Source organism: Coregonus lavaretus, assembly GCF_964263955.1.
Source record: "Coregonus lavaretus genome assembly, chromosome: 39".
Taxonomy (NCBI): domain Eukaryota; kingdom Metazoa; phylum Chordata; class Actinopteri; order Salmoniformes; family Salmonidae; genus Coregonus; species Coregonus lavaretus.
The window spans coordinates 28,704,728-28,730,910 of NC_140026.1; the positions used below are offsets into that span (position 1 = coordinate 28,704,728).

General features: G+C 42.7%; 1 protein-coding gene across 1 annotated transcript in view; it reads right to left on the minus strand.

Annotated features, from left to right (window-relative positions):
- The window catches only part of LOC311113134 (disintegrin and metalloproteinase domain-containing protein 33-like), a gene marked incomplete at its 5' end in the record, with an annotated part of 235,199 nt that overhangs the window by 51,195 nt on the left and 157,821 nt on the right, over positions 1-26,183 (minus strand). The window contains one exon of the mRNA XM_084156291.1: positions 15,531-15,609. Coding sequence (XP_084012417.1) covers positions 15,531-15,609 — 79 coding nt within the window. The remainder of the gene's footprint in view (positions 1-15,530; positions 15,610-26,183) is intronic.

Below are 26,183 nucleotides of genomic sequence, written 5' to 3' on the forward strand. Positions count from 1 at the left end.
AGCCAACTTCGTCGTTCAACCAGGTAAAAAATCCTGACCTACGGTTCGCAATGCTCCCATGTAGGTAAATAGAGCCTGCAAGAAGAGCCCTGTGGCTTCAGGCTATTCGGAGTGGGTGAGTGGGAAATGTGGGGACCCGGTGTCCGAGTAGGCTATACATTGCTATGTGTGTGGAAAACTTTTCATCACACGTAAGTTAATTAACTTGTTTAGTATAGTCCGTTTGTAACTCCACTCAATACTTGTAGCTGTATAGTCCGTTTGTTTGTGTTGGTCTTGGCTAGCTTAATGTTCCGGTCTGTAGCTAGCTAGCACTCACTCACGTGGCTGCTAGCACCTCATGAAAAGGGGCATGAGGGAAGCCCTCAAATATTACGTTTTTCTAAGTAGTGAGAACGCTCGGGAGCAGGCAATGTTGAAAAGTAATCTTTAGACATGTTGTGTAGTTTTGTAATTGTATAAAACAAGCAGACAACAAGAAAATTGCATTTGAAAAAGGTTAAGTTTTAGCTGTGAGCCAATGGGGTAACCTAGGTAACCATAGGTTGTTATCATCTACCCTTACAAGAATGTACTATGGTACTACTATTGTGATTTCATTCATACCGTGGTACTGCTATGGTTCTTTCACTTATACCATGGTATAGTCTTAATCATGGAAATGTACCATGGTTTTAGCTGTAAAGTATGATGGTACTGTCATTATACCTAAATATTACCTTGGTATTGCCTCATTTATACCATGGTATAGATGTGGATCATGGAAATACCATGGTTTTAAACAGCATTATACATTCTACCATGGTAACGCACAGTTATGATAAATGGTACCAAAAATTATAATCTTTATTAATTGTGCGCTACCATAATACAATGGCAGTATAATGCATTAAATAAATAAACCCCCCTAAGATCAAAAGACGTTGGTTGGTATTATATTGATGATGAATTTGTATACCAGTATGGGCAAGTTTCGGATAAAGTTAGAGGCAGGCTACTATTGTTGGTCCTAGTTTGTTTGTAACATCAAAGAAAAAGGGAAATAGTTACTGTGTTAATAGTACGGTTTTTTGCTCATGTTTGGGTTCCCTATGTTGCCAACCTGAAATGTGGGAGAATGTGAAATACATGGTAGCCTAATCTTTGGCATTTTGTAATCATTTACAGTATTTATAGTGTTGTGCTTGTTTCAGCCCGCAGAGGGAGCCGCTCGTTATAGTAGTTGCATCACACGCTCTCACTCTACAGTGGCTCTCGCGCTAGCCTGCCTAGTAGTCAGTGAGTCAGTTAAACGAGAGAGCCAACTGAAAACTGAAGAGAGAAGCACTAGATAAACAAAATATTTTAAACGTTATAATCACGGTGAGCGAATTATAAAGCATAAGATATGAAACACCAAGTTAAGCGGAGTGTAATGATAATAATTGTTGTTATTTTTTGATGATGTTTTGATAGTTAATTTATAAAAGTCTGTTAGCATAGAAGCTAACGTCGGCTAAAGTTAGATCCAGTCAAGCTAGCATTTTGTAGTCATGGCGACAGGACCAACGAACATTCGCACAGAATGTAAAGAAAGGGAAACATTGTAACTTGCAGTTTTTAGGGATATGTTGAGAATTACATTATGAAAATGTATCTATGAGATAAGATGATAATTAATAAAAAATAAAAAAATAAAAATTGTATGTTGGCTGTTTAGAATTGTATAAGAGTAGCCAAGTCAGTTGAATGAGATCCAACTGAAAACTGTATTAAAGAGCGAAGTACCAGATAAACTAACTATTTATTATAAATCTTCAAGGTTTCAGACTCCCTTCATTCTCCTCACCATACCCTATCCAAGTCCCAAGGTTTAAGAGGGTAGACTACACTATTAGACCATGTGTGTTGTGTTTTTTCACTATGAGCTAAAAGGGTTTAAGAGGGTACGAGGCCTATGCTTTGCTATTGCAGAGCGAGTAGTCAATTTTGCATTATGTGAGTACCATAAATTACTATGTTTTTGGTCACTTTAACCGAAAAACGAAGGGACACAGCCCATCATAATACATTGTAAACAACTACCATGCTTTCATGTTTCACTACATGCTGCTAGTACAAAACCATGGTATTTTCTTCATTATAAACTGGGTGGTTCGAGCCCTGAATGCTGATTGGCTGACAGCCGGTGTATACAGTGAGGGAAAAAAGTATTTGATCCCCTGCTGATTTTGTACGTTTGCCCACTGACAAAGAAATGATCAATCTATAATTTTAATGGTAGGTTTATTTGAACAGTGAGAGACAGAATAACAACAAAAAAATCCAGAAAAACGCATGTCAAAAATATTATAAATTGATTTGCATTTTAATGAGGGAAATAAGTATTTGACCCCCTCTCAATCAGAAAGATTTCTGGCTCCCAGGTGTCTTTTATACAGGTAATGAGCTGGGATTAGGAGCACACTCTTAAAGGGAGTGCTCCTAATCTCAGCTTGTTACCTGTATAAAAGACACCTGTCCACAGAAGCAATCAATCAATCAGATTCCAAACTCTCCACCATGGCCAAGACCAAAGAGCTCTCCAAGGATGTCAGGGACAAGATTGTAGACCTACAAAAGGCTGGAATGGGCTACAAGACCATCGCCAAGCAGCTTGGTGAGAAGGTGACAACAGTTGGTGCGATTATTCGCAAATGGAAGAAACACAAAAGACTGTCAATCTCCCTCGGCCTGGGGCTCCATGCAAGATCTCACCTCATGGAGTTGCAATGATCATGAGAACGGTGAGGAATCAGCCCAGAACTACACAGGAGGATCTTGTCAATGATCTCAAGGCAGCTGGGACCATAGTCACCAAGAAAACAATTGGTAACACACTACGCCGTGAAGGACTGAAATCCTGTAGCGTCCGCAAGGTCCCCCTGCTCAAGAAAGCACATATACATGCCCGTCTGAAGTTTGCCAATGAACATCTGAATGATTCAGAGGAGAACTGGGTGAAAGTGTTGTGGTCAGATAAGACCAAAATGGAGCTCTTTGGCATCAACTCAACTCGCCGTGTTTGGAGGAGGAGGAATGCTGCCTATGACCCCAAGAACACCATCCCCACCATCAAACATGGAGGTGGAAACATTATGCTTTGAGGGTGTTTTTCTGCTAAGGGGACAGGACAACTTCTCCGCATCAAAGGGACGATGGACGGGGCCATGTACCGTCAAATCATGGGTGAGAACCTCCTTCCCTCAGCCAGGGCATTGAAAATGGGTCGTGGATGGGTATTCCAGCATGACAATGACCCAAAACACACGGCCAAGGCAACAAAGGAGTGGCTCAAGAAGAAGCACATTAAGGTCCTGGAGTGGCCTATCCAGTCTCCAGACCTTAATCCCATAAACAATCTGTGGAGGGAGCTGAAGGTTCGAGTTGCCAAACGTCAGCCTCGAAACCTTCATGACTTGGAGAAGATCTGCAAAGAGGAGTGGGACAAAATCCCTCCTGAGATGTGTGCAAACCTGGTGGCCAACTACAAGAAACGTCTGACCTCTGTGATTGCCAACAAGGGTTTTGCCACCAAGTACTAAGTAATGTTTTGCAGAGGGGTCAAATACCTTTTTCCCTCATTAAAATGCAAATCAATTTATAACATTTTGGACATGCGTTTTTCTGTCTCTCACTGTTCAAATAAACCTACTTATAGACTTTTCATTTCTTTGTCAGTGGGCAAACGTACAAAATCAGCAGGGGATCAAATACTTTTTTCCCTCACTGTATTAGACAATATACCACGGGTATGACAAAACATTTATTTTTACTACTCTAATTACGTTGGTAACCAGTTTATAATAGCAATAAGGCACCTCGGGGTTTGAGGTATATGGCCAATATACCACGGCTATGGTCTATATCCAGGCACTCCGCGTTGTGTCGTACTTAAAAACAGCCCTTAGCCGAGGTATACTGGCCATATACCACACCCCCTCTGGCCTTATTGCTTAATTGTACTACCATGGTTCATTTTTGTACCATGTTAGCTAGAATAAAATATTATGTTTTTTTGGTAATTACCATGGCAGGAAAATATCATGGTATTTTCCTGCCATGGTATTACAATAAAAAAAACGATCACTGTTTTTTGGCCACTACCATGGTATTTGCACCAGTACCATGGTATTTTCCTGCCATGGTAGTGACCAAAAAACCATGATAGTACCATGGTGTTTTTTTCATATAACTACCATGGTACATTTTTGTAAGGGCAATACCGACTGGGACTATTCAGTAGGTTTCTGTGCATTCATTTAAAAGCTTCAGGGTTTCAGTGAAATATCTCTTTATTGAGGCAGCTCCTGTGCATGCTTCTACTACTGAATACACATGTAGATGTGTCTGAATGGAACGCTTTCCTGCACAGTAATATGACATGTACAAGATCAATACAGGAACAGAGGACTTAATGAAATTTACATTTACATTTTAGTCATTTAGCAGACGCTCTTATCCAGAGCGACTTACAGTTAGTGAATACATATTTATTTTTTTATACTGGCCCCCCGTGGGAAACGAACCCACAACCCTGGCGTTGCAAACGCCATGCTCTATCAACTGAGCTACATCCCTGCCGGCCATTCCCTCCCCTACCCTGGACGACGCTGGGCCAATTGTGCGCCGCCCCATGAGTCTCCCGGTCGCGGCCGGCGGCGACAGAGCCTGGATTCGAACCAGGATCTCTAGTGGCACAGTTAGCACTGCGATGCAGTGCCTTAGACCACTGCGCCACTCAGGAGTTATATTTCCCTTGATATAGCCTGCAGCGTCACTGCAGTGGCATTGAACATGTCTACTTTATGAGAAACTGAGGCAGCATTGCAGCTCTGTTTTTCTGCCTCTAAGGAACACAGAACATAAACTTCCTGTTGACCTTTGACTTGAGCTGGCTGTTTTGGAAATGATGTCAATGGGCCAGGGACGTGATGTCACAATGGGCGACGAACGATGTAACAGAGCATTGTCCTCAGGTGTTGCTTTGTGGCCCCGTGGCCTCCGCCACAACACACCAACATCCGAGAGAACCGGCTTTGTCGGTACATCAGACTGTGAAATTAGCTCATCTATTTGAAGCGATGGGTATGCTCATGCATGGCGGACATATAAATCAATTGTCAGTGAAAACGTTGCCTGTCAATCTAAGAGCCTTCTCTCATTCACTATACTAGAGGTACAACATCACATCGATAGTGGAAAACCAAGAGTACACACAACACATTACACACAATGCCTTTCCCATGTTTCAGGTGTATTATGAAATTACATGCCATCTGGTAAGGTGTATACTGTAAATAAATACAGTTGAAGTCGGAAGTTTACATACACCTTAGCCAAATACATTTAAACTCTGTTTTTCACAATTCCTGACATTTAATCCTAGTAAAGATTCCCTGTCTTAAGTCAGTTAGGATCACCACTTTATTTTAATAATGTGAAATGTCAGAATAATAGTAGAGAGAATGATTTATTTCAGCTTTTATTTCTTTCATCACATTCCCAGTGGGTCAGAAGTTTACATACACTAATTTAGTATTTGGTAGCATTGCCTTTAAATTGTTTAACTTGAGTCAAACGTTTCGGGTAGCCTTCCACAAGCTTCCCACAATAAGTTGGGTGAATTTTGGCCCACTCCTCCTGACAGAGCTGGTGTAACTGAGTCAGGTTTGTAGGCCTCCTTGCTCGCACACGCTTTTTCAATTCTGCCCACACATTTTCTATAGGATTGAGGTCAGGGCTTTGTGATGGCCACTCCAATACCTTGACTTTGTTGTCCTTAAGCCATTTTGCCACAACTTTGGAAGTATGCTTGGGGTCATTGTCCATTTGGAAGACCCAATTGCGACCATGCTTTAACTTCCTGACTGATGTCTTGAGATGTTGCTTCAATATATCCACATAATCTTCCTTCCTCATGATGCCATCTATTTTGTGAAGTGCACCAGTCCCTCCTGCAGCAAAGCACCACCACAGCATGATGCTGACACCCCCGTGCTTCACGGTTGGGATGGTGTTCTTCGGCTTGCAAGCAACCCCCTTTTTCCTCCAAACATAACGATGGTCATTATGGCCAAACAGTTATATTTTTGTTTCATCAGACCAGAGGACATTTCTCCAAAAGGTACGATCTTTGTCCCCATGTGCAGTTGCAAACCGTAGTCTGGCTTTTTTATGGTGGTTTTGGAGCAGTGGCTTCTTCCTTGCTGAGCGGCCTTTTAGGTTATGTCAATATAGGACTCGTTTCACTGTGGATATAGATACTTTTGTACCTGTTTCCTCCAGCATCTTCACAAGGTCCTTTGCTGTTGTTCTGGGATTGATTTGCACTTTTTGCACCAAAGTATGTTCATCTCTAGGAGACAGAACGCGTCTCCTTCCTGAGCGGTATGACAGCTGCGTGGTCCCATGGTGTTTATATTTGCGTACTATTGTTTGTACAGATGAACGTGTTACCTTCAGGCATTTAGAAATTGCTCCCAAGGATGAACCAGACTTGTGGAGGTCTACAGTTGTTTTTCTGAGGTCTTGGCTGATTTCTTTTGATTTTCCCATGATGTCAAGCAAAGAGGCACTGAGTTTGAAGGTAGGCCTTGAAATACATCCACAGGTACACCTCCAATTGACTCAAATGATATCAATTAGCCTATCAGAAGCTTCTAAAGCCATGACATCATTTTTTGGAATTTTCCAAGCTGTTTAAAGGCACAGTCAACTTAGTGTATGTAAACTTCTGACCCACTGGAATTGTGATACAGTGAATTATAGGTGAAATAATCTGTCTGTAAACAATTGTTGGAAAAATTGTTTGTTAAAATAGTTTGCGGGAATCGGAGTACATAAAAAGGTTGACACCTCTCCGCAAAACTGAGAGCAATTTTATTTATACCCGGGAAAAATGCATGATGATTGCAGTCATGTTGAAAATGTTTCAAAAGCCTAACTTTGGGACAGAGGTGTTTATTTTCCCCTATCAATTCAAGCTTTTGGGGGGACTGAGCATTTGACAAGTCTATTTCCCTCATTTCTAAATATTGACCTACTTCTTTACATAGAGTGCAGCCAAATTAAGAGATAATCAGGACTGCTGCTGATGATGATATATTACTGTGCATCTTCTGTAGAATAGCTCATAATAAACAATAACTCATAAAAATCTACTCATAAACTCAGCAGTGCCCCCAATAGGTTTAAAGCTTACATACAAACCTGAACTGTGGAACTGTAACAAAATGTCTTAGCCTCAGAAATGCCATCAAAGGATAAATGTTTGTACAGTACCAGTCAAAAGTTTGGACACACCTACTCATTCAAGGGTTTTTCTTGATTTTTACTATTTTCTACATTGTAGAATAATAGTGAAGACATCACAACTACGAAATAACACATATGGAATCATGTAGTAACCAAAAAAGTGTTAAACAAATCAAAATCTATTTTAGATTTTAAATTATTTAAAGGACCCTTTGCCTTCATGACAGCTGTGCACACTCTTGGCATTCTCTTAACCAGCTTCATGAGGAATGCTTTTCCAACAGTCTTGAAGGAGTTCCCACATACAGTACCAGTCAAAAGTTTGGACACACCTACTCTTCCAGGGTTTTTCTTTGTTTTTACTATTTTCTACATTGTAGAATAATAGTGAAGACATCAAAACTATGAAATAACACATTTGGAATCATGTAGTAACCAAAAACAGTGTTAAACAAATCAAAATATATTAAAAATTTGACATTCTTCAAAGTAGCCACCCTTTGCCTTGGTGACAGCCTTGCACACTATTGGCATTGTCTCAACCAGCTTCATGAGGTAGTCACCTGGAATGCATTTCAATTAACAGGTGTGCCTTGTTAAAAGTTAATTTGTGGAATTTATTTCCTTCTTAATGCTTTTGAGCCAATCAGTTGTGTTGTGACAAGGTCGAGGTGGTATACAGAAGATAGCCCTATTTGGTAAAAGACCAAATCCATATTATGGCAAGAACAGCTGAAATAAGCTGGTGCTTATTTTGAATATTGGCCAATTGTCTAGAACTAAAGTTCTGTCAGCATGAAGCTGAATGCACACCAACAATGTAATTTAACTCCATAGACTCTGGTTAAAAAAACTCAGAATCCATATGTGTGTTTTCATAGTTTTGATGTATTCACTATTATAGTAAAAATAAAGAAAAACCCTGGAATGAGTAGGTGTGTCCAAACTTTGACTGGTACTGTATATTCACAGTAAAAAGTAGAGAGGAATTGTGACGAGGTGTGAATGAAGGAGTCAGGCGCAGGAGGTAAAACACCGAAGTCCTGAGTTTATTCCGTTTACATAAATAAAACGCACCCAGCGTCAAAACGAAACTATCACAAGGGATAGTAGCTCAACTGCGCTACTCGCTCTCACAATGAAACAATCACTCACAAAGACAAGGGGGACAGAGGGAACACTTATACACATACTAATTAGAGAAATGAGCACCAGGTGTGTGTGATTGACAAGACAAGACATGACAAGTGGAGTGATGAGAATGGGATCGGCAGTAACTAGTAAGCCGGTGTTGACGAACGTCGAAACCTGCCCGAACAAGGAGGGGAGGCAGCCTCGGCGGAAGTCGTGACAGGAATGAATCAGTCTTAGAGTGTACCCGTAAGAGGTTCAAACCTTGATGCTGATTTTGTAGTACACATGTACGGCACAACACAACAATAGTGAAGACATCAAAACTATGAAATAACACGTAAGGAGTCATGTTGTAACCAAAAAAGTAAATGGAACACTAGTCACTTTAATAATGCCACTTTATGTCACTACTTTATGTCCTCTCCTTGTTCGGGCAGGCTTCGTCGTTCGTCGTCACCAGCATTCTAGCCACTGCCGCTCCTCATCTCATCATTCCATTTGTTTTGTCTTGTTTATTACACACACCTGGTTCATATCCCCTCATCAGTAACTGTATAAGTGTTCCCTCTGCCCCCTTGTCTTTGTGTGTGATTGTTTATTGTGGAGGTTAGATTAGCTCGGTGGAGCTCCTTGTATTTTGTATCGCTGGGACATTTTACCCATTTGCCTTGTTGTTTCTAGTGCGCCTGATTTCCGCACTGGATTGTTTGACACATTGCTGCGTACCGCTGTGTTTTTGGAATAAGCCTTTTATTCTGTGATTTACTCTCCTGCGCCTGACTCCTTCAAAATCACTCACCACAGAATCACACACCAAGACATGGAGTCAGCAGGAGAAGAGAACATGCCTGGAGTCGTGGCGTGGATCCGGGAGCATTTTACCATGCTAGCCAGCTTGGGAGAAGCAATGGATCGGGTTCTCCAGGTCGTCCAACGTCTGGAGAGGAGAGGACCCGACCCTTCGGGACCAGCTGATCAACCGGATCCAGTCACCCAAACCCCAGCATCCAGAGGGATTCATCTATCCCGACCGAGGGATTTTGACGGGACAGTTGCCTGCTGCCAAGGATTCCTCCTGCAGCTGGACCTCTACTTCTCAACCATCAGCCCGGCTCCATTGGAGCAGGAGAAGGTGTCCACACTCGTCTCCTGCCTCTCAGGGAAAGCCCTAGAGTGGGCCAACGCAGTCTGGAGTGAAGGAGGAGCCGCATTGGACAACTACAGGGGAGTTTGCTTGCCTCTTCTGGGCAGTCTTCGACCACCTGCCCGAAGGAAGAGAGGCAGGCGAGCGACTGGTCCAACTGAGGCAGGGGACGAGGATCGCACAGGACTTTGCCCTGGAGTTTAATACTCTAGCGTCTGGGTCCGGATGGAACGAGCGTGCCCTCATCAACAGATTCCGGTGCAGCCTGCGAGAAGACGTCTGAAGGGAGCTAGCCTGCTGGGATGCCATGTTGACTTTCGACTAGCTGGTGGACATGGCCATCCGGTTGGACAACCTGCTAGCTGCAAAAGGACGTTCTGGAAGTGGCCTGCCAGTTTCACCCCCCTTCAACCTGGATTCGGTTCCGATGGAGATGGGTGGTGCAGTGATCCGGGAGAACGGAATGCAACAGCTCCAGCGTCACGCTTGTGGCAGGAGAGGACATTCTACCGCACGCTGTCGTCAGGGTACTTCGTGGGTCTGGAGGCGGCAAGCAGGGCACTCTCGTGTCACCCCAGGTAGCACAAACCCACACTCGTTCAGAGCCTTCTGCTGCGCACTGCAGCATACAAGTCACCTTTCCTGATTAGACAGTGGTGTCCCAGTGTAAGGCGCTGGTCGATTCAGGCGCAGCTGGGAACTTTATGGACAGGTCGTTAGCTCATAGCCTAGGTATTCCGTTGGTTCTCCTATCCATTCCACTGCCCATCAAAGCACTTGACAGTTGACCATTAGGGTCAGGGTTCGTTAGGGAAGTTACAGCACCAGTCACAATGGTTACGCAAGAGACCCAGAGAGAGCAAGTCAAATTGTTTCTATTGAGTCTCCTGATTTCCCTGTTGTGTTGGGTTTTCCCTGGTTAGCACTACAGAACCCCATCTTTTCATGGCCGCAGAGGGTTCTCACGGGGTGGTCGCGAGAGTGTCAGGGTAGGTGTCCAGTTGTTTCCGTTGGTGCAACCTGGTGGAATGTCCAGACACTACCTCCACCTTGTGCATTCCCCCCCGAATACCTCGATTTGGCGCACGTGTTTTCCAAAACGCAGGCGACCAAATTACCACCTCATTGGGTGGAAGATTGCGCGATAAACCTCCGGGTAGACGCTGTGCCTCCCAGGAGTCATGTATATCCCCTGTCACAGGCTGAAACGGAGGCGATGGCGACATGAGTCTCAGAGTGTCTGCGCAAGGGGTTCATACGTCCCTCCACTTCACCCGCCTCCTTGAGTTATTTTTTGTGAAGAAGAAAGACGGAGGGCTGTGCCCTTGCATTGATTACCGAGCACTGAACAAAGGGACAATTCGTTATAGTTATCCTCTACCCCTCATTCCATCAGTAATCAAGTCAATGCATGGGGCACGCTTCTTCACAAAATTAGATCTCTGGAGTGCTTACAACCTGGTGCGTGTCAGAGAGGGGGACGAGTGGAAGACAGCATTCAGCACAACCGCAGGGCATTACGAATACGGTGATGTCATACGTTTTGATGAATGCTATATCAGCCTTCCAGTCCTTTGTGAACGAGGTGTTTCGGGACATGGTTGTTCGCGGTGTAGTGGTCTACATCGATGACATTCTGGTGTATTCCGCTATGCGCACCGGCCTTCCAGCCACTGCCGCAACTCATCTCATCAATCCATTAGTTTTGTCTTGTTTATTACACAAACATGGTTCATATCCCCTCATCAGTACCCATATAAGTGTTCCCTCTGCCCCCTTGTCTTTGTGTGTGATTGTTTATTGTGGAGGTTAGATTATCTCGGTGGAGATCCTTGTATTTTGCTAAATGGCATATTATTCATATACTGCTAAAAAAAATAAAGGGAACACTTAAACAACACAAAATGTAAGTCAATCACACTTCTGTGAAATCAAACTGTCCACTTAGGAAGCAACACTGATTGACAATAAATGTCACATGCTGTTGTGCAAATGGAATAGGCAACAGGTGGAAATTATAGGCAATTAGCAAGACACCCCCAATAAAGGACTGGTTTTGCAGGTGGTGACCACAGACCACTTCTCAGTTCCTATGCTTCCTAGCTGATGTTTTGGTCACTTTTGAATACTGGCGGTGCTTTCACTCTAGTGGTAGCATGAGACGGAGTCTACAACCCACACAAGTGGCTCAGGTAGTGCAGCTCATCCAGGATGGCACATCAATGCGAGCTGTGGCAAGAAGGTTTGCTGTGTCTGTCAGCGTAGTGTCCAGAGCATGGAGGCGCTACCAGGAGACAGGCCAGTACATCAGGAGACGTGGAGGAGGCCATAGGAGGGCAACAACCCAGCAGCAGGACTGCTACCTCCGCCTTTGTGCAAGGAGGAGCAGGAGAAGCACTGCCAGAGCCCTGCAAAATGACCTCCAGCAGGCCACAAATGTGCATGTGTCTGCTCAAACGGTCAGAAACAGACTCCATGAGGGTGGTATGAGGGCCCGACGTCCACAGGTGGGGGTTGTGCTTACAGCCCAACACCGTGCAGGACGTTTGGCATTTGCCAGAGAACACCAAGATTGGCAAATTCGCGACTGGCGCCCTGTGCTCTTCACAGATGAAAGCAGGTTCACACTGAGCACATGTGACAGACGTGACAGAGTCTGGAGACGCCGTGGAGAACGTTCTGCTGCCTGCAACATCCTCCAGCATGACCGGTTTGGCGGTGGGTCAGTCATGGTGTGGGGTGGCATTTCTTTGGGGGGCCACACAGCCCTCCATATGCTCGCAAGAGGTAGCCTGACTGCCATTAGGTACCGAGATGAGATCCTCAGACCCCTTGTGAGACCATATGCTGGTGCGGTTGGCTCTGGGTTCCTCCTAATGCAAGACAATGCTAGACCTCATGTGGCTGGAGTGTGTCAGCAGTTCCTGCAAGAGGAAGGCATTCATGCTATGGACCGCCCGTTCCCCAGACCTGAATCCAATTAAGCACATCTGGGACATCATGTCTCGCTCCATCCACCAACGCCACGTTGCACCACAGACTGTCCAGGAGTTGGCGGATGCTTTAGTCCAGGTCTGGGAGGAGATCCCTCAGGAGACCATCCGCCACCTCATCAAGAGCATGCCCAGGCGTTGTAGGGAGGTCATACAGGCACGTGGAGGCCACACACACTACTGAGCCTCATTTTGACTTGTTTTAAGGACATGACATCAAAGTTGGATCAGCCTGTAGTGTGGTTTTCCACTTTAATTTTGAGGGTGACTCCAAATCCAGACCTCCATGGGTTGATAAATTTGATTTCCATTGATAATTTTTGTGTGATTTTGTTGTCAGCACATTCAACTATGTAAAGAAAAAAGTATTTAATAAGATTATTTCATTCATTCAGATCTAGGATGTGTTATTTTAGTGTTCCCTTTATTTTTTTTGAGCAGTGTATTATTATTTTTATTTTTTATCGCCGGGATATTTCACCCGTGTGCCTTGTTGTTTCCATTGCGCCTGATTTCCGCGCTGGAGTGTTTGACGCATTGCTGCGTACCTCTGTGTTTTCGGAATAAACCTTTTATTATATGATTTACTCTCCTGCGCCTGACTGCTTAAAAATCACTCACCACACTTTAATAATGTTTTCAAATCTTGCATTACTTATCTCATATGTATATATCGTATTCTATACTATCTTAATAATTTTGTACATATCTTACATTATCTCATATGTACAGTTGAAGCCGGAAGTTTACATACACTTAGGTTGGAGTCATTCAAACTCGTTTTTCAACCACTCCACAAATATCTTGTTAACAAAGTTTTGGCAAGTCGGTTAGGACATCTTCTTTGTGCATGACACAAGTCATTTTTCCAACAATTGTTTATAGACAGATTATTTCACTTATAATTCACTGTATCACAATTCCAGTGGGTCAGAAGTTTACATACACTAAGTTGACTGTGGCTTAAAAAAATTCCAGAAAAGGATGTCATGGCTTTAGAAGCTTCTGATAGGCTAATTGATATCATTTGAGTCAATTGGAGGTGTACCTGCAGATGTATTTCAAGGCCTACCTTCAAACTCAGTGCCCCTTTGCTCGACATCATGGGAAAATCTAAATAAATCAGCCAAGACCTCAGAAAAATAAATTGTAGACCTCCACAAGTCTGGTTCATCCTTGGGAGCAATTTCCAAACGCCTGAAGGTACCACGTTCATCTGTACAAATAATAGTACGCAAGTATAAACACCATGAGACCACACAGCCGCCATACCGCTCAGGAAGGAGACGCGTTCTGTCTCCTAGAGATGAACGTATTTCGGTGCGAAAAGTGCAAATCAATCCCAGAACAACAGCAAAGGACCTTGTGAAGATGCTGGAGGAAACAGGTATAAAAGCATCTATATCCACAGTAAAACGAGTCCTATATCGACATAACCTGAATGGCCGCTCAGCAAAGAAGAAGCCACTGCTCCAAAACCTCCATAAGAAAGCCAGACTACGGTTTGCAACTGCACATGGAGACAAAGATCGTACTTTTTGGAGAAATGTCCTCTGGTCTGATTAAACAAAAATAGAACTGTTTGGCCAAAATGACCGTCGTTATGTTTGGAGGAAAAAGGGGGTTGCTTGCAAGCCGAAGAACACCATCCGAACCGTGAAGCACAGGGTTGGCAGCATCATGCTGTGGGGGTGCTTTGCTGCAGGAGGGACTGGTGCACTTCACAAAATAGATGGCATCATGAGGAAGGAAAGTTATGTGGATATAGTGAAGCAACATCTCAAGACATCAGTCAGGAAGTTAAAGCTTGGACGCAAATGGGTCTTCCAAATGGACAATGACCCCAAGCATACTTCCAAAGTTGTGGCAAAATGGCGTAAGGACAACAAAGTCAAGGTATTGGAGTGGCCATCACAAAGCCCTGACCTCAATCCTATAGAAAATGTTTGGGCAGAACTGAAAAAGCGTGTGCGAGCAAGGAGGCCTACAAACCTGACTCAGTTACACCAGCTCTGTCAGGAGGAATGGGACAAAATTCACCCAACTTATTGTGGGAAGCTTGTGGAAGGCTACCCAAAACTTTTGACCCAAATAAATCAATTGAATGGCAATGCTACCAAATACTAATTGAGTGTATGTAAACTTCTGACCCACTAGGAATGTGATGAAATAAATAAAAGCTGAAATAAATAAATATCTCTACTATTATTCTGACATTTCACATTCTTAAATAAAGTGGTGATCCTAACTGACCTAAGACAGGGATTTTTTTACCAGGATTAAATGTCAGGAATTGTGAAAAACTGAGTTTAAATGTATTTGGCGAAAGTGTATGTAAACCTCCGACTTCAACTGTATATACTGTATTCTATACTATCTATTGCATCTTAGCCTATGCCGCTCTGACAATGGCATTGGTCATCCATATATTTTATATTCTTATTCCATTCCTTTACATAGATTTGTGTTTATTAGGTATTTGTTGTGGAACTGTTAGATATTACTTGCTAGATATTGCTGCACTGTCGGAACTAGAAGCACAAGCATTTCACTACACTCGCAATAACATCTGCTATCCATGTGTATGTGACCAATACATTTGATTTGAATTGCTTCGCTAACGTACTTGTTCCACCAATCTATATAATATTTTCATGGAAAGATGCTCATTTGAAATGAATCAAGGCATAGTTTGACGGACCCCTCTGTGTGTGTGTGTGTGTGTGTGTGTACATGTCTTGTGGAAGTGTGTGGAAATAAAATAATGTTGAGTAGCATGTGAGAGTTTTTTCTGCTGGAGATACTGTATGTCTCTGAAACATGATGTGATGTAGGTCTGAGAATCCAGTACCCCCAGTCTGAGTAGTGATAGGCATGAGGGAGAGAAAGAAGGAGAAAAAGAGAGGTAGAAAGAGATAAGAAAAACCTGGAGGGATGAGACAATAAGAGAAAATGAGTGCAACAGAGAGTGGGAAGAGACTTACAGTGTAATTGGTGGCCACAGTGACAGGCTGCCCATCTTCATTGTAGTGTGTTTCTGTGAAGTCTGGACCCAGGAGCTCCCTGAGAGAGAGAGAGAGATTACCAGACGTGGGAAGGCTTGAAATTACAATTCTAACAGACAACCTGAACAGCTCAGCTTCGCTGAGAGAGTATTAGAGTGAATAACATTCGCTGAATATCTGATTTGTGACCTTTAGATCAGGCAGATGCAACACAACAGTGCTAACATTTAATCTAAGTTTCGAAATGCTGACATGGAACAGACTATAGCTGCTGTTGCTAATGCTACTTCGAAAAACTCTGATTTTGATGAGGTTTGGTCTGAGAACTCAGTGAGGAGGAAGCCACTGACATTCTGTGGTAGTGAGGGAAAAGAGTTGGTAGACATTCCAGCAGTACCTGATGCTCCTTAAGGTCTTAACCCCCTAAGGTTGATGTCCGCTTCCCTGTGGAAATCTAATTAGCATAAAACAAAAATCCCCATAAAAAGATGTCAGTTTAAGCTAGAGATATTTGTTTTTTCGCATTGGATTCGTCTCAATCCACTGCATCCATGTAGTGTTCCATGTAGTGAATATGTTATTCAATGTGTTTGTATACTGAAAATAAATAATGAAAAATATAACTATTTTTTATACTTCAAGGGGTCCTAAAATTCAAAAACGAAATAGCAAAATTATCATTGGTATGACCTTCCTAAAACAATTTAATATAGCTTAGTAGATATCAAAACCAGTGTGGATTGCAGATACTCCTTAGAGCATTCTAATCTCAATTAATCCAGAACTAAAATCTTGCGTGATTTGGTCTGCTGCATGATTAAGTTCTGGGTCGTATTAGAAAGTTCAGTTTGCGACGTCTCCACCTTTGCCAAAGGAAACTCTCAGCCAAAGCCCCACCCTTCAGCTAACTTCCCTACACGTGCGAAGCAGTCAAAGCACCACCTTCGCCCAATCCTGATATGTCCAAATAATCAGTGATGAAAACCACCAGAAAAACATGGTGTCACAACAGATTCTCCGGTTTACCCGCTTAATCTGTCCACGAGAGATTAAGAGCAGTCCATAGACTGCTTACGAGGTAAGGAAAATAACATTTCAATACATTATTTCGCTGAACTATCCCATTACATTTTAAAGAGTTACAAAAAATTCTATACGGCACTTGCACATCTGATCTATCTTTGTTGCAGGTTTAAAGAGTTACTACCTTTAACACTAGAACTGCTAAAACAGTCATTTGGATTGCTCATGAATTTAATTGTTTTATTACTCTCTTACTGCCATTTTTAAAGTCATAACCCCTCCGTGCTTGACTTTTCCTAAATAAGTCTATATAACACACTGTCATTGTTAGAATCTTAATATCACAAACAGAACCGGACTTATAACCAGTTTTACGAGGGCATGTCCACAAGAGATTAAAAGCAGTCCTCCTGACAGTAGGGTCTGCTCCGCTCCTTCTCCCGACATTGAAGGTGCCATGGCCAGTCGATAACCACCCCGATAATTGCCTCAAAACTGAACCTAAACTATACTGAAACAAATTGTACACATATAACAACAGATTAAATAAATTAAGTAAAGTATGATGGGGGAGAATGGGGGAGAATGGGTGAGTTGATGAGCGACAGGAAGCGAATGATGCATAATTATTTAATCACCTACTGTGAATGAAGAATAGGGCTGGCCATTCTATTGTATTGATCTATTCTAATTATAATCTCAAAATGGTATGTACCCAGTCCACCAAATCCAAGCAGTCTTATCAGTCTACTCTGGCCTACTTGGAGTACATAGTGAAAGCGTGCGTAATTTACAATGGCAAGAAGACCAAAATCTGAAAGAAAACGACTCAGATGGTGGGACAGAAATTAATCATGACATCTTTGATGATTCATCTTCTGATTCTGAGTCTCAGCCTGAACCTACACCTCTGAGGTCTAAGCGCAAAAAAATACAGAACAGTGCACACTGAGCAGGTGCCCACGCTACCACCAAATGAAACCATGAGACAGGAGAGAGGACGGGGATGGCACCGTTTGGATAGAACAAGCCAGTGACGGTGACAATGCTACAGGCCAATTTATCAGCACAAAATGTAAACACTGAGAAAGCAGGCCCTACATCTCAAGCAAAAACAACATCCGCAATGCACTCACCAGCTTTTGTTGTTTATGCGACATGGATATGCTCCAACTGATGCCATTGTGTGAAGACGCACACCATATAAGCACGAGCTGACAATAATTGACAATTTTTGACAGCTGTCATATCGACACTTACAGTATAATAATTATCATTGCATTATTGCTTTTGTGCTTACTTTCACTATTTATCAAGCACACTTTGCGCTTAAAATGATTACGCTACTGATGATTTCATCCTTTGACCATGCGTCTTGCTGACCGTGCATCTTGGTGGTTGGAATAGGTTATTTTGATGTTATAAAAATAAGCTGTTACCGCATTCCAGCACATACAGTGGGGCAAAAAAGTATTTAGTCAGCCACCAATTGTGCAAGTTCTCCCACTTAAAAAGATGAGAGAGGCCTGTAATTTTCATCATAGGTACACGTCAACTATGACAGACAAATTGAGGAAAAAAAATCCAGAAAATCACATTGTAGGATTTTTAATGAATTAATTTGCAAATTATGGTGGAAAATAAGTATTTGGTCACCTACAAACAAGCAAGATTTCTGGCTCTCACAGACCTGTGACTTCTTCTTTAAGAGGCTCCTCTGTCCTCCACTCGTTACCTATATTAATGGCACCTGTTTGAACTTGTTATCAGTATAAAAGACACCTATCCACAACCTCAAACAGTCACACTCCAAACTCCACTATGGCCAAGACCAAAGAGCTGTCAAAGGACACCAGAAACAAAATTGTAGACCTGCACCAGGCTGGGAAGACTGAATCTGCAATAGTTAAGCAGCTTGGTTTGAAGAAATCAACTGTGGGAGCAATTATTAGGAAATGGAAGACATACAAGACCACTGATAATCTCCCTCGATCTGGGGCTCCACGCAAGATCTCACCGCGTGGGGTCAAAATAATCACAAGAACGGTGAGCAAAAATCCCAGAACCACACGGGGGGACCTAGTGAATGACCTGCAGAGAGCTGGGACCAAAGTAACAAAGCCTACCATCAGTAACACACTACGCCGCCAGGGACTCAACTCCTGCAGTGCCAGACGTGTCCCCCTGCTTAAGCCAGTACATGTCCAGGCCCGTCTGAAGTTTGCTAGAGTGCATTTGGATGATCCAGAAGAGGATTGGGAGAATGTCATATGGTCAGATGAAACCAAAATAAAACTCAACTCGTCGTGTTTGGAGGACAAAGAATGCTGAGTTGCATCCAAAGAACACCATACCTACTGTGAAGCATGGGGGTGGAAACATCATGCTTTGGGGCTGTTTTTCTGCAAAGGGACCAGGACGACTGATCCGTGTAAAGGAAAGAATAAATGGGGCCATGTATCGTCAGATTTTGAGTGAAAACCTCCTTCCATCAGCAAGGGCATTGAAGATGAAACGTGGCTGGGTCTTTCAGCATGACAATGATCCCAAACACACCGCCCGGGCAACGAAAGAGTGGCTTCGTAAGAAGCATTTCAAGGTCCTGGAGTGGCCTAGCCAGTCTCCAGATCTCAACCCCATAGAAAATCTTTGGAGGGAGTTGAAAGTCCGTGTTGCCCAGCGACAGCCCCAAAACATCACTGCTCTAGAGGAGATCTGCATGGAGGAATGGGCCAAAATACCAGCAACAGTGTGTGAAAACCTTGTGAAGACTTACAGAAAACGTTTGACCTGTGTCATTGCCAACAAAGGGTATATAACAAAGCATTGAGAAACTTTTGTTATTGACCAAATACTTATTTTCCACCATAATTTGCAAATAAATTCATTAAAAATCCTACAATGTGATTTCCTGGATTTTTTCCCCTCATTTTGTCTGTCATAGTTGACTTTACAGGCCTCTCTCATCTTTTTAAGTGGGAGAACTTGCACAATTGGTGGCTGACTAAATACTTTTTCCCCCCACTGTATGCTTTCCCTTTCATAGTTGTAACAATGGCCCTCCATGAATAAAATTGATTGAATACTTGAATTTCTGTGTTTTTAGTGGTTTTTCATTTTGACATATAACATACAGTAACATAAACTAATGAAAACGCTATTGTGATATATATATATATATATATTTTTTTTTTAACGGCATATTCTAATGTTACCTAAGATGTTTATAAACACAACCATATGATTATTTTTACAATAAAATATATTAAATGTATTATTTACACTGTTAGAATGTTGCTGTCAGAATGACTGCTCATTACCTTGACGGGGGGTCCCTCGAGGCCCAGCGGTTCTAGTATTAAAGGCCCTGAAAAGGTGCTGCCAAACAAAGCTATGTGTGTAAATAGTCTGCGATTAAAAGACTGAAGAACTGGAAGCATTTAAAAGTTATACATGAAACATTTCTACCTGCAAATGATACATGTGACATTTATACCTCAATCACATATATTAGTAGTAATGAAGGAATAAAAATCCACTAGAGAAAAACTGGCCGGTCCGGCCAGCTGTTGTGTGTAGGCTACATCGCCATGTTTTATGATTATGGTCAATCGGAAATTACCTTTAAATTAAAGCTTCAGCAATACAGATTGAGTAGAGCCCTAGTTTGTGTTTGTAAGGTTGACAACATTGGCGAAACATTCACATTTACAAATCTTCCTCAAGTCTTTGCAACAGTTGTTTCACAAAAGTTTCTGTGAATAAAATATTCAATATGTTTCCTTTAAATCCTGTGTTGTGTGGTTATTCTTTTACCATTGATATGTTCTAGACCAGGGTTGTCAAACTAATTTTGCCCGGTCTTCAAAGAGGTCCTGAGGACCGCACTGAAAATGTGTTATATTTCCTCACCATCAAAATTAGCAAAAAATAGTCCTCTATCCATAGTTTTTGGAATGTTCAATGCTCCCTGACTGTCTATTATTAGCGAGCTGGACACAGTTTTGATTTAGTCATTTTAAAATATATTAAGTTTGGGGCAGGTAGCGTTCTCCTGGCATCTGCCAAACCCAGATTAGTCCATCGGACTGCCAGATGGTGAGTGATTCATCACTCTAGAGAATGCGTTTCCACTGCTCCAGAGTCCAATGGCGGCAAGCTTTACACCACTCCAGCCGACGCTTGGCATTGCGCATGGTGATCTTAGGCTTGTGTGCGCCTGCTCAGCCATGGAAACCCATTTCATGAAGCTCCTGACGAACAGTTCCTGTGCTGACGTTGCTTTCAGAGGCAGTTTGGAACTCGGTAGTGAGTGTTGCAAACAAGGAGACTATTTTTACGTGCTAACCGCTTCAGCCCTCAGTGGTCCGGTTCTGTGAGCTTGTGTGGCCTACCACTTCACGGCTGAGCCGTTGTTACCCCTAGACGTTTCCACTTCACAATAACAGAACTTACAGTTGACTGGTGCAGTTCTTGACGAACTGACTTGTTAGAAAGGTGGCATCCTATGACGGTGCCAGGTTGAAAGTCACTGAGCTTTTCAGTAAGGTCATACTACTGCCAATGTTTGTCTATCGAGATTGCATGGCTGTGCGCTCAATGTTAGACACCTGTCAGCAATGGGTGTAGCTGAAATGCCGAGTCCACTAATTTGAAGGGGTGTGCACATACTTTTAGTGATGTAATGCAGTTGTAATCAGCGCGGGGAGAAAAAAAAAGTACCCCCACCCTTATTACGTGGATTTAATAGTAAGTGCTACGGAAGAAGACGAAGAAGAAGAAGAAGAAGAAGAAGAAGAAGAAGAAGAAGAAGAAGAAGAAGAAGAAGAAGAAGAAGAAGAAGAAGAAGAAGAAGAAGAAAATCTCCCTCCATACCCTCATTATACCCTAATTACATGTTAAGAACAGAAAACCTTTACAGAACAATCAGTAAACATCTGTTGGTAGCACTCGTTTCGCAGGAAGCCAGGGGCGAGCATCAAAAGACAAAATACTTCCAATTAAGGATCAAAGAGTTTGAGGAATGTAGCAAAAATCAACCATTATTTTCTCAGCAAAACTATATGTGTGTGTATTTACCAGATCCGCCTCTAACTAAGGTAAGCCCTTTGTTGCTTACTGTGTACATTTACAACCAGCTCTCACACTCTCTCATCAGAATTAGACGTTCATCTATATTTCTCAAAGGTCAAATTTTGCAGTTGTTTCAAATTTCATAGTGTTTAAGGTTAAGTTTAGGCATTAACTCAGAATGGTTAAGGCAAGGGTTAAGGTTTGGAATAGGCATAAAAATTTAAATAAATCTATATACACTACCTGTCAAAAGTTATAGAACACCTACTCATTCAAGGGTTTTTCTTTATTTTTACTATTATACTAACTGTAAGTCGCTCTGGATAAGAGTGTCTGCTAAATGACTAAAATGTAGTGAAGACATCAAAACTATGAAATAACATATGGAATCATGTAGTAACCAAAAAAGTGTTAAACAAATCAAAATATATTTTATATTCAATTTTCTTCAAATAGCCACCCATTGCCTTGATGACAGCTTTGTACAGTCTTGGCATTCTCTCAACCAGCTTCATGAGGTAGTCACCTGAAATGCATTTGAATTTGTGAGACGCGGTGTGGGTGAACGGATGATCTCCGCATGTGTATTTCCCACCGTAACACATTGAGGAGGAGTTGTTATGGTGTAGGGGTGCATTGCTGGTAACAGTCTGTGATTTATTTAGAATTCAAGGCACACTTAACCAGCATGGCTACCACAGCATTCTACAGTGATACGCCATCCCATCTGGTTTGGGCTTAGTGGGACTATCATTTGTTTTTCAACAGGACAATGACCCAACACACCTCCAGGCTGTGTAAGGGCTATTTTACCAGGAAGGAGAGTGATGGAGTGCTGCATCAGATGACTTGACCTCCACAATCCCCCAACCTCAACCCAATTGAGATGGTTTGGGATGAGTCGGACTGCAGAGTGAAGGAAAAGCAGCCAACAAGTGCTCAGCATATGTGGGAACTCCTTCAAGACTGTTGGAAAATTATTCCAGGTGAAGCTGGTTGAGAGAATGCCAAGATTGTGCAAAGCTGTCATCAAGGAAAAGGGTTGCTATTTGAAGATTCTCAAATATAAAATATATTTTGATTTGTTTAAGACTTTTTTGTTACTACATGATTCCATATGTGTTATTTCATAGTTTTGATGTTTTCACTATTACATTTACATTTTAGTCATTTAGTAGACACTCTTATCCAGAGCGACTTACAGTTAGTGAGTGAGTACATTTTTTTTTTTTTTTTTTTTCATACTGGCCCCCCGTGGGAATCGAACACACAACCCTGGCGTTGCAAACGCCATGCTCTACCAAATGAGCTACATCCCTGGCGGCCATTCCCTCCCCTATCCTGGACGACGCTTGGCCAATTGTGCACCACCCCATGGGTCTCCCGGTCACGGCCGGATACGACAGAGCCTGGATTCAAACCAGGATCTCTAGTGGCACAGCTAGCACTGCAATGCAGTGCCTTAGACCACTGCGCCACTCGGGAGGTTTCTACAATGTAAAAAAATAGTAAAAATAAAGAAAGACCCTTGAATGAGTAGGTGTGTCCAAACCTTTGTCTGGTAGTGTATGTATGTGTGTGTGTGTGTGTGTGTGTGTGTGTGTGTGTATACAGTATATACAGCAATAGTTGAATAGAATTGGTATTGACTAGAATACAATATATACAGTTGAAGTCAGAAGTTTACATACACTTAGTTTGGAGTCATTAAAACTTGTTTTTCAACCACTCCACAAATGTCTTGTTAACATACTGTAGTTTTGGCAAGTTGGTTAGGACATCTACTTTTCCAACAATTGTTTACAGACAGATTATTTCACTTATAATTCACTGTATCACAATTCCAGTTGGTCAGAAGTTTACATACACTAAGTTGACTCTGCCTTTAAACAGCTTGGAAAATTCCAGAAAATGTCATGGCTTTAGAAGCTTCTGATAGGCTAATTGACATCATTTGAGTCAATTGGAGGTGTACCTGTGGATGTATTTCAAGGCCTACCTTGAAACTCAGTGCCTCTTTGCTTGACATCATGGGAAAATCTAAAGAAATCAGCCAAGACCTCAGAAAATAAACTGTAGACCTCCACAAGTCTGGTTCATCCTTAGGAGCAATTTCCAAACACCTGAAGGTACCACGTTCATCTGTACAAACAATAGTATGCAAGTATAAACACCATGGGACCACAAAGCCGTCATACCGCTCAGGAAGGAGACGCGTTCTGTCTCCTAGAGATGAACGTACTTTGGTGCAAAAAGTGCAAATAATCCTAGAACAACAGCAAAGGACAGATGCTGGAGGAAACCGTTACAAAGTATCTATATCCACAGTAAAACGAGTCCTATATCGACATAACCTGAAAAACCGCTCGGCAAGGAAGAAGCCACTGCTCCAAAACCACCATAAAAAAGCCAGACTACGTTTTGCAACTGCACATGGGGACAAAGATCATACTTTTTGGAGAAATGTCCTCTTGTCTGATTAAACAAAAATAGAACTGTTTGGCCATAATGACCATCGTTATGTTTGGAGGAAAAAGGGGGACCTTGCAAGCCGAAGAACACCATCCCAACCGTGAAGCACGGGGGTGGCAGCATCATGCTGTGGGGGTGCTTTGCTGCAGGAGGGACTGGTGCACTTCACAAAATAGATGGCATCATGAGGAAGGAAAATTATGTGGATATATTGAAGCAACATCTCAAGACATCAGTCAGAAAGTTAAAGCTTGGTCGCAAATTGGTCTTCCAAATGGACAATGACCCCACGCATACTTCCAAAGTTGTGGCAAAATGGCTTAAGGAAAACAACGTCAAGGTATTGGATTTGCGGGTCAGGGTCGGGTGTGGCCTCAGATTTTCACTTTATCACATATAGTTGGGCGGTTGCGGATGGGTTATTAGCAATTGCGGGCGTGTGCAGGTGAACAAACAGCATGTGTTGTTCCGTCAGTAGGTCAGTGGGTCATCCCTTCATCTGTACAGTGCATGTTCCACTTCTAACAAGCTCTGTAACACATGTAAATGTTAGGAAATACGTATGTCAGGAAGTATGTTTTTGTTTGACATTGGATTGTGATCAATCTTGTGTTTCATTCAGCCTTGAAATATGAAATAACAAAGGCATTGCTGTGATCCCATCATGGCCCTGCCCTCAGTCTCTTGTCGTTAAGGCAGGAAGGCTGACCTTTGACAGACGGACAAGGCTGTGGTGTTCTCAGGAAGAGCCATTGGGGAGAGGACAGGGATCTCTCATCAGACAGACACAGGTGTGTGTGTGTGTGTGTGTGTGTGTGTATGTGTATGTGTGAGAGAGAGACAGATAAAAAAAAAGTGATGTCTGAAGGCCACACAGCTGCTTTCCTTTCCTCCGCTAAGACATGACTTCCTTTGCACATGCCAAAAATGTAATAGCAACAAGTCTACAGGGCCAGAATCCCATTATTCACAAACCACCTGTTTGGATCACGCTGTCACTCTTGCTCTCACTGTCTCTCTTGATCCATTTCCACTGTACATTTGCACTGTATCTCTTTCTAGATTTATTTTTATTTTTCTCAGTCTCTCCATTTTCCATGACTGTGATATTCTTTCACTCTCTTTCACTGTCTTTTCTCTAGATCTCTCTTATTGTTCAAACATTCAATATTTCCTTCACAATCTCAAGGACAGATCATCTCTGAGTTTATGTCGCTCTGCCTCTTTTTTCCACACATTCTGTCTGTCAAGCCCTGATCTGTTTCACCTGTCTTGTGCTTGTCTCCACCCCCCACCACGTGTCTCCCATTTTCCCCATTATCCCCTGTGTATTTATACCTGCGTTTTCTGTTTGTCTGTTGCCAGTTCGTCTTGTATTGTCAGGTCGTCACAGTGTGTTTCCTGTTTTTCCCTGCTCTCTAGTTTTTTGTTTCTAGCCTTTCCTGTTCTGACCTTTCTGCCTGCCCTGACCCTGAGCCTGCCTGCTGTTCTGTACCTGCCTGATTCTGACCTGGTTTATGAACTTCTGCCTGCCCTGACCCTGAGCCTGTCTGCCGTCCTGTACCTGTCGGACTCTGATCTGGTTACGAACCTCTGCCTGTCCTCGACCTGCCCTTTGTATGCTCCCCGTGTTATAATAAATTATCTGAGAACTAAATCATCCGCCTCCTGTGTCTGCATCTGGGTCATATCATGAGTCGTGATAGTACGAACTGGCCATGACTGAGCCAGCAGACTCGGACTAGCTCCGCAACGCTGTCTCCGTCCAAGGAGTCATTATTGGTAGATACGAGGTAGTACTTGAAGACCTTATGGAAAGACTTCACACCTTGGCGGAATGCCATGACCACGCTTTCACTGCATTGCTGGAGCAATTCCGCAGGTTATCTACTAAGCAGCAAGCCACAACAGTAACCCCCCCAGACTGTCAGTTACCCCGCTACCAACGGCGCTTCTCCCCAATCTACCCCGGCTTCCCGAGAACCCCGCTTACCTCCTCCGGAGCGCTACGCTGGAGATCCAGGATCCTGCCGGGCATTTCTCTCCCAGTGTTCTCTCATCTTT